General features: G+C 53.2%; 2 protein-coding genes across 4 annotated transcripts in view; one reads left to right on the forward strand and one right to left on the reverse strand.

Annotated features, from left to right (window-relative positions):
- Positions 1–6,830, forward strand: LOC131482223 (5-hydroxyisourate hydrolase-like). 3 transcript variants are annotated; one of them, XM_058674675.1, is made up of 5 exons: positions 1–205; positions 3,256–3,358; positions 3,677–3,816; positions 6,071–6,206; positions 6,691–6,830. In XM_058674675.1, exons 2-5 carry the CDS (start codon positions 3,299–3,301, stop codon positions 6,778–6,780), a joined length of 426 nt encoding a protein of 141 aa, XP_058530658.1. In that variant the 5' UTR covers positions 1–205; positions 3,256–3,298; the 3' UTR covers positions 6,781–6,830. The 3 variants fall into 3 exon arrangements, with proteins under 3 accessions (XP_058530658.1, XP_058530660.1, XP_058530659.1); XM_058674677.1 differs by lacking the exon at positions 1–205 and adding an exon at positions 746–778; XM_058674676.1 differs by lacking the exon at positions 1–205 and adding an exon at positions 2,794–3,040.
- Positions 6,462–13,673, reverse strand: part of GAS8 (growth arrest specific 8) — a 24,018-nt gene continuing 16,806 nt past the window's right edge. Inside the window, exons 9-11 of the mRNA XM_004584102.3 lie at positions 10,071–10,280; positions 8,925–8,990; positions 6,462–7,429 (exon numbers count right to left, since the gene is read on the reverse strand). Coding sequence (XP_004584159.2) covers positions 7,280–7,429; positions 8,925–8,990; positions 10,071–10,280 — 426 coding nt within the window. The 3' untranslated portion in view covers positions 6,462–7,279. The remainder of the gene's footprint in view (positions 7,430–8,924; positions 8,991–10,070; positions 10,281–13,673) is intronic.

The raw sequence follows: 13,673 nt of genomic DNA on the forward strand, positions 1-13,673 counted from the left end.
TCTTCCAGTATGCTCTATGGGTGAACTGGCCGAGGACTACACCTCCCAGTGGTCATTGCGGGTGGCCTGAATTGAGACTCCACTTCCCAGAGTGCCAGGCGAAGGGAGGCGGGACTTAACTTGCCAGAGGACCAAGCTAGTGGGAGTACCCTTGGTGATCCATCTCCAGAGGGTCCCCTGGACAACCTCATCTCCAGAAGGCCGGGTGAGTGGACTAACCCACAAGGACGAGGACGCCGGTCCAGGGCACCGACCATGACGCCCGCCCAGCCCTGAGGGAAGGGTCTTACTCTGCCATCACGCTCACCTGAGCCAACCTGGGTCAGAGAAGCAGCTTCCCGTGCCCCACCGTGGCCCCCAGGACTCTATGCGGGACGCTTCCCTGCCAAATCAAGGAAATCCGGGGCTGTGCTCAGTTGCTCATATCCATCGAGTGGCAAAAGAGGCATCTGCACCATGTCTTACCTTCACAGTGATGAAAAAAAAAATTGCAATCCATATTGAATATCACAAGTGTAGACACGCACACTGTAGCTTGGACTGCAGCTCTTGCACTGCTGGGTGTGGACACAAGGAAGCCCACACCCAGAGACAGCACAGGCTAGGAAGTGCAGTGGGCCACTGCTGCCCCCAAGGAATCTGGGGACTGTATTCCTGCGCAAAGCCCTTGCTGCAAGGAGCCTCAGGAGCTGAAGGCCACTGGCCCCTGTGGACTCTCCCGGGGACTCACACTATCCTGGTGTCCCCGGGAGAGTCCGCAGTCTGGTGTCACGCCCAGGTAACTGCAGGAGCCTCTGGGAGTTGAAGACTGCCAGTTCTTCCACTCCCAGGAATTCCAGGCAGTAAAGTCCTGCCCCCTGCCTACGCAGTCCTCCCTGCTGTGAGCTGCCTGTTTGCCATGGCACCCTGGGAATCCGAATTGCAGGCCCAGCACCACCTCCGGGTAGACTGACACAGTTCCACCATAGAGGCTTCACAGTTAATGTAGATTCCTCCAGTTATTTCTCTCTTTAAAACAGATGTTTTTATTGGAAAGGTATATTTTTAGAGAGGAGAGAGAGAAAGATCCTCCATCCACTGGTTTGCTCCTCAAATGACCTCAATGACTGCAGCTGAGCCCATCCAAAGCCAGGAACCAAGAGCTTCTTCCAGGTCTCCCAAGCAGGTGCAGGGGCCCAAGCACTTGAGTCATTCTCTACTGCTTTCCCAGGCTATAAGTAGGGAGCTGAATGGGAAATGCAGCAGCTGGGACACAAACCAGCACCCATATGAGATTCTAGTGCTTGTAGGAGTAGAATCAGCCAATTGAGCCATGGCACTGGGCCCTCCTCCAGTTATTTCAAACAAATGTCACAATCAACTCTAAAGAAACCTACTTCAAAACAGATGCATGGTGGCACCAGTTGGTGTCCCAGCTGCTCCATATCAGATCCAGGAAAAACAGCAGAGGGTGGGTCAGGGGTCCTGGTTCCTGGCTCTTGCCGGGCACAGCCCTGCCATTTAATGGGTTTCTGGGGAAGTAAACCAGAATGTGGAAGATCTGCCTCTCCTTTCTCTCTAACTCTACCTTTCTGTTAAATACAGACATCTTTAAAACAAAAAGGAGTGCACATTGCAGTTGGCATATACATCCTGAGGCCTCCTCCTCCATTACTGTCTTGTCTTTGTTGACAAAACCAGGTCATTTGTACTGTAGAATTTTCCTCTTGGCTTGGCTGCCCTTCCATTTCCTGAGCCCATGTCTTATTTCAGGATCTTGATCACATTGGTTCTCAGTATTGACACTTCAGAGACTGGCCTGGGAGGACAGCCAACCATGTGAGCCACATGAAAGGGTATGATTTCTGTGTTGTTGCTCCTTAAAGCAACCCCTGGTCAGGAACAAGCATCCCTTTTGGGGTCTTCACTCACACAGACTGTCTGCATTGGACTCAAGGCACCTTTCTATTTGCAGGAGGGGACCAGAGCCTCAGGCTGTAAGTCCTTTCACAACACACCCCGCCCTGGGGTCAGTGTCCAGCCTGAGTTCCACTTGGTTGTGGGAAACGAAAAGTACCCTGTGTAGCTGTTCAGGACCTGCACGCACACAGTGCTGTTAGTGAGCACGAAGTTTCCTTTGGCTTGGGTGCTACAAAGACTCCATCTCAAGGGGAAGCTATGAGTTGCTCCCACAAAGTTTGGTTTATTAGCAACAAGGAAACAGTGGGAAGGTGTGGTTCCCTAAACAAACTGCCTCCCCATAAAGCAGTTTGCCAGGAGTTTTACAGCAACGGCGAGAGGGTTGTCCAGGATGTAAGAAAGGGGGTGGGGAGGCCCTTCCTGCTCTAGCCTCAAGCACTTCACACACCTTAGCTCAGACAGCTGGCTTTCACAGCCTTCCTTGTCAGGGTGGTCTGGCTCCCTCTGCACACACTGTGCTAGGGAAAGGGTCCTGGGAGGTGCCCAGGAAAGCCAGCTCAAGTACAGAAGCCCTACATTCTGGGTTACAGCACCTGGGATTGGCCCAAAGTGATGTCAGAAGCTTCCTAACTTCCTCCAAAGTGGTTCTATGCAGAGCATTCCAACCTTCGAACAGGATCTCTCCCAGGTCTTGAAGGGCCTGTTCGTTCACCTACAAACTACCCATGCTGACAGAATAATTGTAAATGTTCCCTTATATCAAGGTAAAAAGCTGGTGACTACCACCACAGTCCAGATGTCTCCAGCCATCAGATAAAGACACTCCTATTTTCATTTGTATATTACATAATACATCCAGAGTTTGTTCTAAATGTTACACAATTTAATGCCATGGGTCAGCACCGGGACACGTGGCTCTCTCAGGCTGCAAAGCAGGAACCTCCTACCCGGTATGCAATACAGACAGCTTCATCTTGTCCTTTGAAGGACCTCAGTCACTCCCATTTCACAGATTCACAGATGGGAAAATCCAGGCATGCTCCCGTGTGGGCCTCCCCACCCACTGGAGCCACTCCTGCACCCACCGCCCACAGTCCATGTGACTCAGCTGCCGCAAGTTGAGGCTTGGTGGGCCCAACAGGTCTATGAGCTCAGAAGCCCTGCTGACAAACTCAGAGGGGCAGCTGGGGGGTGCAGGACGGGCCGATGGGGTGGCTCCCCCCACTACCAGTCACACAGGTTGGCCTTGAGCACCAGGCCAGAGGCTGGCCCATCTGGGCTGCCTTACTGACCCAAGGGCCCTGCTGTGACTGAGCAGGCAAGGTGACCTCTGATCTGTGCCTGTCTTTCTAACAGGCGGACATTGCTCAGACCCGGGAAAAGAGCTGCTGGGCAGGGCATGGGCTCTGGGCCTGCTTCCCGGCTGCTGACCCTCCAGCGACACTTGGACCACCCTGAGGTAAGGGGACAGATGGAGCGATGGGCGGGCACACACACACATATATATATATCTGGACCCTCAGCATGGGGACACACACACACACCCCTAGACCATCAGCACCCCGAGGTTAGGGGGCACACACACACACCTGGACCCTCCATATGCCCTGAGGTTAGGGGGCACACACACACACACCACTGAACCCTCCACACCCTGAGGTTAGAGGGCACACACACCTGGACCCTCAGTGCTTTAGCAACTGGCCTGGAAGTTTGTGTGGACACAGGAATGGAGCTGTGGGGCCAGAAGTTCACTCCTGGCTCTCTTGTGCCACAGCGCAGTGGCATGGAGCCAATGAGCAGTCCACTGACCACACATGTGCTGGACACCACCTCGGGCCTTCCTGCTCAGGGCCTCTGCCTCCGTTTGTCCCGGCTGGAGGACCTGGGCGAGCAGTGGATGGAGCTGAAGAAAAGGTAGGCAGGTCTTGGACTAGCTGGAGTTTCAGCTTGCCTGAGCCCACAGCACGGGGCCTCCCTGGTTCCCAGCCAGCTGAGGAGGGTGGGCACTGAGGGCTGCAGGGCTCTGTCAGTTTGTTTTCTCATCTGAAAGCCCCAGGACAATGACAGTAGCTGGCTGGCAGGTGTCTCATCCACCCTGCAGCCTCACAGCCCCACAAGCTTGCTAGACTAAAACTGGGCTCTGTACCTGAGTGTTGTGCCCAACAACCCAAGAGGGCTGGGCTGCTTGAGGCCTGAGTGCAAACCAGAAAGGCCTCATGTCATGACAGGTAACTGCCAGGCAGCAGGCTGAGCACTTAATTTCTTTTTTTTTTTAAAGATTTTTTTAAAATTTTTATTACAAAGTCAGATATACAGAGAGGAGGAGGAGAGACAGAGAGGAAGATCTTCCGTCCGATGATTCACTCCCCAAGTGAGCCGCAACGGGCCGGTGCGCGCCGATCCGATGCCGGGAACCTGGAACCTCTTCCAGGTCTCCCACACGGGTGCAGGGTCCCAAAGCTTTGGGCCGTCCTCGACTGCTTTCCCAGGCCATAAGCAGGGAGCCGGATGGGAAGTGGAGCTGCCAGGATTAGAACCGGCACCCATATGGGATCCCGGGGCGTTCAAGGCAAGGACTTTAGCTGCTAGGCCACGCCGCAGGGCCCTGAGCACTTAATTTCTGCTGTTTCTTCCCCATGCACCCTGTGGGCAGCAGCATGAAGGGGGTGGAGACTGGGATTCCAGCCAGATCTATCTGGCACTGTGGGCCCAGGCTCTACCATGTTACATAGCCACATTACATAGTCTAGGCTGGGTGGATTGTGTCCCCACAAGCGAGTTCCCCAAACCCTTCATCTTGATGGAGATTTGAAAGGACAATAGTGACACCTCCCATCTGTTTATTCCCCTAGATGCCTGCATTAGCAGGATGGGAATTCAATGCAGGTCTCCAACCATGTGAATGGGCCCTCATGTGTCCAGGGTATGCAGCTGGACTGAGGACAACCAGGATTCGAGCCCAGGCACTTTCATATGGGACACAGCCATCCCAAAGCAATGTCCTATCCACTGTGTCAAATGTGGACCAGCCACCACACTCTAACCACAGTGGAAACACAACTTTAAAGTGCAGCTAGAGGCCAGAGTTGTGGCCCAGCAAGTGAAGCTGGCATTGCTATGCTTGGCTCCTGTGTCAGGGTGCAGTTTCAGTCCCAGCTATTTGCTTCCAAACCAGGTTCCTGCTAATGCACCCGGGAAGGTTGTGGTGGATGGTCCAAGTGCTCAGCCCCTGCCACCCATCCTGAAGACACAGGTAGAGTTCCCAGGTCCTGGTTTCAACCTGGGCCAGAACTGATTATTACAGCCATTTGGGGAGTGAACCAGTGGGAGATCTCTCTCTCTCTTGATCTGCCTTCCAAATAACTCATCTAAAAGCACAATAAAAACAACAGCTGTTTGGAACAACCTGAGATTCTGCAGACGTCACACAACTTGCTCACTCGCTATGGACACACTGCCCTGTGTTGGAAGTGGGACTTGGTGGGGGGGGGGGGGTTACTGTTCAATCCAGAATGTCATGAGTTATAGAAAAGTATGAATAGTATCATGTGTTTTTTAAGTTGTTTGTAATTAAACATGCATAGAGAAAAATTTAAACACTGGTCAAACATACAGAATAGTGTGGTACATGACATAAACCATGGGAGATCCCCCGCCACTGTGCTTCTCTGTATTGTGATTTCTCATTTTTAAGGTTCATTCTATAAAATATATAGAAAAAAACACAGAGAGAAATCCAGGCTGTTCACTGGTTCACTCCACAGATGGCCGAAATGGCTGAGGCTGGGCTGGTCTGAGGCCAGGAGCTTCTTCTGAGTCTCCCATGTGTGCAGGGGCCCAAGGTCTTGGGCCATCTTCCACTTACTTCCCAGGCTATTAGGCCAGACCTGGGTCAGAAATGGAGCAGCTGGGACACAAACTGGTGCCCGCATTGGATGCCGGCACCACAGATAGCAGCTTAAACTACTACATCATGGTGCCAACCCTGTACTTTGATTTCTTAGTGGTCAGTGCTGTAGCATCTCTTGACTGCTCCAGAGCCACAGACCCTGGAAACCATTCCAGTCGTCTGCACACCAGGTCTGGTCAGGTTGTACGGAGGCCTCTGGGGCTGCATGTCCAGGGGGTGGCCACTTACCACAGCTCTACCACCCTGTCCTCTCTCCAGCTACACAGATCCAGACGGCCGCTGTCCTGGCCTCCTGAAGCCAGGCCAGATGAAGGCAGGCACCTACAAGCTGTCGTTTGACACTGAGGACTACTGGAAGAAGAGGGGGCAGGAGAGCTTCTACCCATATGTGGAGGTGACGGCCATGGCAGGTTGTAGGACTGGAGCCCAGACCCTGCTGGCTGCGCCTCACCTCATGCCATGAGCAGCTACTTCCTACTTCTCCCCGGGCGGTGAGCTCACCTCCCATGGGCGCCCAGAAACAAAGGTGCTCAGGGACCTGAGGCATCGTTAGCCTGGTGTGCTTGTTCCTGAGCTGCCCCCAGATCAGGTTTGTGGGAGTCTATGCTGAGGGTGACTCATCCTCTTTCATCCAGACTCTCACAAGGCCTAACCTTCCTAACTCCTTTATTACAGGAGTTGCCATCAGAGCACCAGGCATTTCCAGTTCTGGACATGCCAGTGGAATCAGAGGCCCTGACCACTGCAGGCGCTGTCCCCCTAAGAGTAGCACTTGCCCAGGGAAGATTCACCCCATCCTCTGCCCAAGAGGACTAGGGTCGGCAGCTGTCAAACTCTGGCCCCTTACCATCTTCTGGTGTCTTCTTTGCCTCTCTCAGATTGTCTTCACCATCACAAATGAGACCCAAAAGTTCCACGTGCCTCTGCTGTTGAGCCCATGGTCCTACACCACCTACCGAGGGAGCTAGAGCTAAGTATGGCTCAGGGAGGTGGTCTGACCCAACCAACTTCCACAGAGGGCTAGTGACCATCATGGGGGACTGGGATCACCTGCTTGCTGGGGAAGACTCTGTCCCCCTCAAGTTTCCCTTGGGTGTCAATAAATTCTATGTTGCCATCTACAAAGCCACCCCACTCATTGTGTCAGAAGTAACGCAGGGGGGTAGTGCTATGTTGGCCTCAGCCAGTGCACAGGTGAATGAAGGGCCCTCCAAGCACTGCTGACTGTGGGTGGAGGCAGAAGTGGAGTGGAGACCATGGGCACCAGGGAAGGAAAACAACTGGGACATGGCGGGCTGAAGCCATGCAGAGCCAGGCAAGAAGACAAGGCCATGTGGAAAATCTTCATTGGCTGCTGAAAATCCAGACAGAAGCTACCTGTCACAGCGGAGATTAGGAGGACTGGGAGGATTATGTGCCGGCCGGCACATAGTGGAAAAGAGCGTTGGAGGGCCTTGGGCAAGGCAGCTAGGTCGGCGAGCCCACGAGTCCTGCAGGGCCTTGGCCCAACGTCTGTCCAATCACAGCTGTCTCCAGGGGCTTGAAGCCCACGCTGTCCAGGGGGATCCCAAAGGCCAGCAGTTTGGCCTCGTATGTGCGCAGCAAGTCGTTGTGAGCCTGTGGGGACACAACAGCATCAGGAAGTAGAGGGAGTCTCAAACACTATGGTCCACTCCCACGTTCAACTCCCAGGGGAACCAGGGAGGGTAGGGATGCAACTGGCATCACAAGTTGAAAAGAACAAGGACACTGACCCGTGTTACCCTAGCCAGACCTGATGCTGAGCCACTTGCATCAAGCTGGGTAACCCTCATGGGGAGATGGCACCTCAATCCCATTTCCAACATGGCAGGGAGACACGCAGGCAGTGCCGACTCTGCAGGCCCACTGGCCTTTGCCCCAGAGCTTCATCCTCCACTCCCTACCCCTGTGGAACGGCACTTGCAGCCTGCTCTTGGGGGACACAGCACACCCTCCCTCCCTCCCTCCCCAGGACCCCTACTATCTTTACACAGGGGCAAGGGGCTGCCTGGAAAGGGAGACCACCCCCAACCCAGCCCAAGAAAGGAGGCCTTGGTGACAGCAAGGTGGGACTGGCTGGCATACAAGATGCCTTCCCAGCAGCCATGCCAGGAGTCTCTGCTCCCCCAATGGGAAAATGCATCTTGGTTAAAAAGAAAAAAAAAAAGGCAAGTTTCATTGGCTGGCTCCAAAGACATGACACGTGTGATGGATAAGGAGCCTGAGTAAACATGCAGATGAGTTGGCCATCTACTTCTTTGCACGGAAAAGAAGACCAGGTCTTGGAAGCTGACTTCCAAAGGGTCAACAAGGACAGGTCTTCCAAGAGAACATTGGGTGAGGCTCCAGACCTCACACTACTCAGATCTCCTGGGAATCAGGTAAGAGTCAAGAATATTCCCCCAAAATAACCTGCACATGCCAGGAGGCAGCACACCCAGCATCCAAGGGAAAGTTGCAGATGGTGGGAGGAAGTTGGGGAGAGCAGAGAGGCCCAGATGAACTGAGCTTCTAACTCCATCTTGAGGTTCCTGAAATACCAGGAACACAGACACGTTGGGTGTAGCCCCAAACTAAAGCAGATTAGGACTTGGAGCCCTTAGTCACACTCACAGGGCCGCTGCTCTTGGTCAGTCTCAAGTGCAGTCAGAACAGTCAGCTAGTCTCCCTGGCTGAGGACAGCAGGGGAACTCAGAGACGATGGGACAGGTGAGAGCAGGGCCAGGGTTACTGGCAGGGGCTCTGACCCTCACCCTCTACTCCATGGAGGGGGTTTTCTGCACAGAAAGTGGAAAGAGATCCAATGGGCTTCCTGAGGGTGTGTGAAGAGCTTAGACCTGTGACTGCCCATGCTGGCAGGACAGCAGCCAATCATCTGCAAGATAGAGGCGAGAGGCCAGAGCAGCACCACAGTTGTGTCAGTGGGGAGAAGGGATGGGGAAATATGAGGGCACACCCCAGGGCAGGGACCAGGCATGTAACAGAGGTGTGCCCCAGGCCATCCTCTGCACCTCCACAGACACAGTGTGGACCAGCAACAGGTAGGGTCCTCAAGACGGCCCTGAGAGGTAGACAGAGGGCCTGTCCATACCTTGCAGACCCGGGCCAGCTCGTACTGCAGGTCCTTGATGGTGCTGTTCTTCGATGCCAGAACATCCTGAGGAGAGAGGCAGGCAAAGCTTGATGCTCACCTGTTTCCCCTACACACCTACATGGATGTGTCAGCAGCAAACGGGAGGGCAGGCGTGTACTCGTACTATGTGTGCCTCCACAAAGAAAGCACGCTGACCACTAAGGGAGGAAGAAGCTCAGAAATGGACAATCCGTGCAAGTCTGGTCATTCAGTATCACTCAGGCACTTCATAAATTGTTGGAACAATGTGGACACATCATCCAGCTTTTCAACATTTTCAACAGAATAAAGTTGTCTAACTTTTGGAGCTTCCCAGCCTTAGCCTGTGAATACAGGGGTCAAGTCCCCTTGGGAACAAAACCCCATACAGTGAGGCGGCTGGGGGTCAGCACCTAAGTGGCACTGTGGGTATCAGAGCTGAGTCCACGGACTGACCTGGCCCCAGAACCAACACTGCTGCCAACCGACCACAGCCCACAAGAAGCTCCTCCACCCTCCCCACCAGCCCTGCCTGAGAGACTGTGCCCCTGAGTCCCGGTCACTTCCCTGGATGACCTGTCACTCACCAATGGTCAGCACAATGACCAGGAGAGCCAGGAGCTGGCCCAGTTACAGTCACACCCCTGGTAAACTGGCCAGCATGGCTGTTACTGATTTTCTCCTTCCACTGGCAACACAGAGGCCTCACCGCTGTGCTGAGAGCTCAGCGATGCAGCTGCTCCTTCCTGCCTGGACCCACCATGAAAGAAGTGAAGAGCCCAGGCCCAGGCAGATTTTGAATGCAACTTGCCTACGCCCAACCTGCTCTCGTGCCGTACTCGAATGACAAGAACTGGACAGGAACCGGAGCAGGAGAGGCTGAGGTGATAAGGTACCGTGAAGCATGGCAGAACAAAATGGATGCATCAAAAGGGAGATATACACGCTAGCTGCTCCCCTCTGCCTCAGGTTTCAGGCACCCCAGAGACCACCCCCCCCGCCCCCCCCCAGCAAGCTGAGAGATCTCAGCCCCCTGGGCGGAAAACAGGAAGGAAAAATGTCACCTCTCATGTAATCCACCCCCTGGACACCCTGGCCTTCCTCAGAAGCCTACTCGGGGCCTACCTCAAGTTTGCGGGACACGAGTGTCAGGGTTGCAGGGTCCAGGTTGGAGGCTGCCAGCACCTCGTTGAACTGCACCTCCCTCTTCTCCACGGTGGCATTCAGGGCCTGGAGCTTGCGCTCCAGCACCAGGTTCTTGAAGCCTGTCTTCTGCTGCACCTCCTGGATGGCTGCAGTAAACTTTTGGTAGAGCTCATCTCGCTCTTGTTGTACCTGCAGAGACGGAGGGGGAGGCAAGAAGGTCCCTTACCCGGAGACGTGTCATTGGGTGGCAAGTCCCTTCCCACCTTTCTTCATGGGGGGCACCCTCACACCACCTATGCCCCTCTGCTCCATGCACAGAATTACATAACTTTTAAAAAGATTTATTTTTTATTATTATTAGAAAGTCAGACATACAGAGAGTAGGAGAGACAGAGAGGAAGCCAGAGCTATGTTGATCCAAAGCCAGGAGCCTGGGGCCTCTTCCGGGTCTCCCACGTAGGTGCAGGGTCCCAAAGCTTTGGGCCATCCTCAATCACTTTCTCAGGCCAAAACTAAGTGGCTGGATGGGAAGCAGGGCTGCCGGGATTAAAACCGGCACCCATATGGGATCCCGGAGCATACAGGGCAAGGACTTTAGCCACTAGGCTACCGCACCAGGCCCTTTGGTACGGTTCTTTGCAGAACATTCTCTACACATAAAATAATATTTATCAGACAAACTCAGAAATGCATGTTAGATTAACTGTTACCTACAATAACAGCAGTAACGTGGGGGCAGCCAAGGAAGGTGCAAAGAACAGGCTCCTCAGCCACCCCTGGCAGGAGTCTCACTCAGAACCAACCTCCAGCGGCTGGCACTATGGCTCAGCAAGTCGAGCTGCCGCCTGCGACACCAGCAGCTCGTATGAATGCCGACTTCAGTCACAGCTGTTCCCTTCTGATTCAGTTTCCTGCTAAAGCACCTGGGAAAGCAGCAGATGAGGACCCACATATCTGGGTCCATCACCCACGTGGGAGAACCAGATGGAGATCCAGGCTCCTGGCTCCAGTGGCTCAGCCCCAATCACTGCCACCACTGGGGAGTGAACCAGCACACAGAAGCATGCTGTCTCTCTCCTGCTCTCTCTTTCTCGCGCGCACACGCTCTCTGCTTTGACTCTACGTATATGTAACCCTTCCAAGTAAGTAAATATTTTTTATTTATATAAATTCTGTTTATGATCTTTACATAGTTGAGCAGAGTGGGAAGGGTAGAGGATTAGGGCAAAGTGGGTGAGACCATTGTTTTCAAATTTTCTTTTTCTACTTCCTGTGTCTGGGGGAAGCAGGAAGATAAGGGAAAGCCACACACAGCCTCCCAACCGCCTCAGTACCTGCAGATGGGAAACGACCACTCGATGCTGTTAATTTTGTTGCTCCAAGGATGAGGAAATCCTTCCAAGGTCCACTGGCTGACAAAGTCCACTTTAGAGTCTCCATTCGCCCAGATATTTGCTATCAATGCTGGCCTGGGAGAGTTGAGCAATTTGTTCTGTTCTCCTTCCTCTACTAGAGTACCATATATCCTCTGCAGGCCCCAGTGGACTGCCATATCCTCCATGCACATCTACGTATTCATCCACTGCTCCATCTAAGCCACTGAGGAGACACACAACCCACAGTCAGACCACAGATCCTGTGATTCTCCCCATGGCTGGACTTCTGAGTCTAGCAGTTCAGCTGGGGAATCCCCAAAGAAACCTCAGCTGACGTGACTCCAGACCTGACTTACGTATTCTTGTCAATATGGGGTCTGGCTCAGTCCATCACCCACATCAGCCCACGCACATACTGGCAGCTGCAATTGCTGGGGTGGTTCTGTCTCCAGCCCCGTCTCTTACATAAACTGATGGGTGCTGCAGCCTAGCACAACCCTGCCCACTACACACACTCAGCCCACACATACACCAGCAGGAACTATAGCCTAGTTGGACCAACCCCCCAGTAGCCCCCACTGGGCCCACTCCCAGCACTGGTTCCTGTACTTGCCAATATGTGCAGCAGACTGGTCTGGTGTATGTCCCATACCACATTCAGCTCTCACACGTCAATGTGTGCTCAAGCCTAGCTCAACCCAACTGACCCCACTATCCAGCCCACACTCATGCCAGTGGGTAACACCTATCCTTAGGTCCACCGCCAGCCCTGGTTCTCCTGCTCACCAGTGGGGGTTGGAGCCCAGGGCCCACTCCAGTTCCAGAGCTTGTACTCCTCAGATGGTTCTGCAGTCTTGCTGGACAGGATTTGCCCTTAGTCCCAGCACTTGCCAACTGATGCTGAGGCAAATCCCAGACGGTCAGCACTTAATTTTTTTTTATACCAGCATGTGCAGGAACCAGGGCTGGGGGCAGGCCAGGTGGGGATTACTGGGGGTCGCTCCAGCTAGACTACAATTCCCACTAGTGTGCATGGGAGCACACTGTGTGGTGTACAGGAACAGATTAGGCTGCAGCAGCCATTGGTTTACATACGAGATGGGCTGAGGCCAGAACTGATCAGGAAACTGCAACCACCAGTGATATGTGTGTGTGTGTGTGTGTGTGTGTGTGTGTGTGTGTTTGTACACTGATACTGGTGACAGACTGAGCTGTATCCCATACTGTCCTAGCACACACAGGACTCGGGTGCAGGGTTATCTCAGACAAGGTTTCTTTGCAGAGACCCCCAACTGAACCACTGGATTCAAAACTACAACCACAGGGGAAATCACAGGATCTGTGGTCTGACCATGAAGTTCATGTGTCAGAATGGACCTCCTTGGTTGATGAAGATAGTAAAGCGGATGGCATGTCCAGATACACATGGGGGACATGACAGCCAGTTCATTGAGACCTGCAGAGGATGTCTAGTACCACAGAGAGCAGAACAAATTGAACAACTCTCCCAGTCAAACGTTGACAGCAAGCATCTGGATGAATAGAGACTCTAGGGTGGACTGTGTCAGCCAATGCTTCTTGGAAGGATTCCTCATCCTTGGATAAATGAGAGCAACAGCATTTCAGGATTATCAAAACCACTCGAGCAGTACCTTTGGAACATGCTCCACATCGGGGACCCTGGGATGACATCAAGTGGCTGTACCCCACCCCAGGTAGTGATGCAGTTAGGCTCCTGGGAGCAGCCCTCTCCCCTTCTCTCCTTTCCTGTCCACCAGAACAGGAAGGAAAAATATACTGAAAGTAAAAATTGTCTCTTCCACTTCCCCCACCTCTCAACCCTCCCCACAGTAATCAATGGTCCACATGGTTATACATCCTTCCAAAAATAAAATAACCAAAAATAAAATAAATTTATCAAAATAAAATGTAAGATTTGAAAACTAAAAAAAAAAACCTCCGAGTGTTCTCTACCACATTTTTCACCACAGATCCTACAATCCAGATTCTTACTTAGAACCAACAAAAGCCTCAGTTACACAGGGTACACTGGGAAGTCTCATTGTGACAGCACTGCTAGTGACGACAAGGGGGTGGACCCTGAGCCCAGGGCACCAGCTTGGGCGCTGGTTCATGTCCTGGCTGCTCCACTTCCCATCCAGCTCCCTGCCCGTGGCCTGGGAAAGAAGAGGAGGATGACCCAAAG

This window comes from Ochotona princeps, chromosome 16, assembly GCF_030435755.1.
Source record: "Ochotona princeps isolate mOchPri1 chromosome 16, mOchPri1.hap1, whole genome shotgun sequence".
NCBI classification, from domain to species: Eukaryota; Metazoa; Chordata; class Mammalia; order Lagomorpha; family Ochotonidae; genus Ochotona; species Ochotona princeps.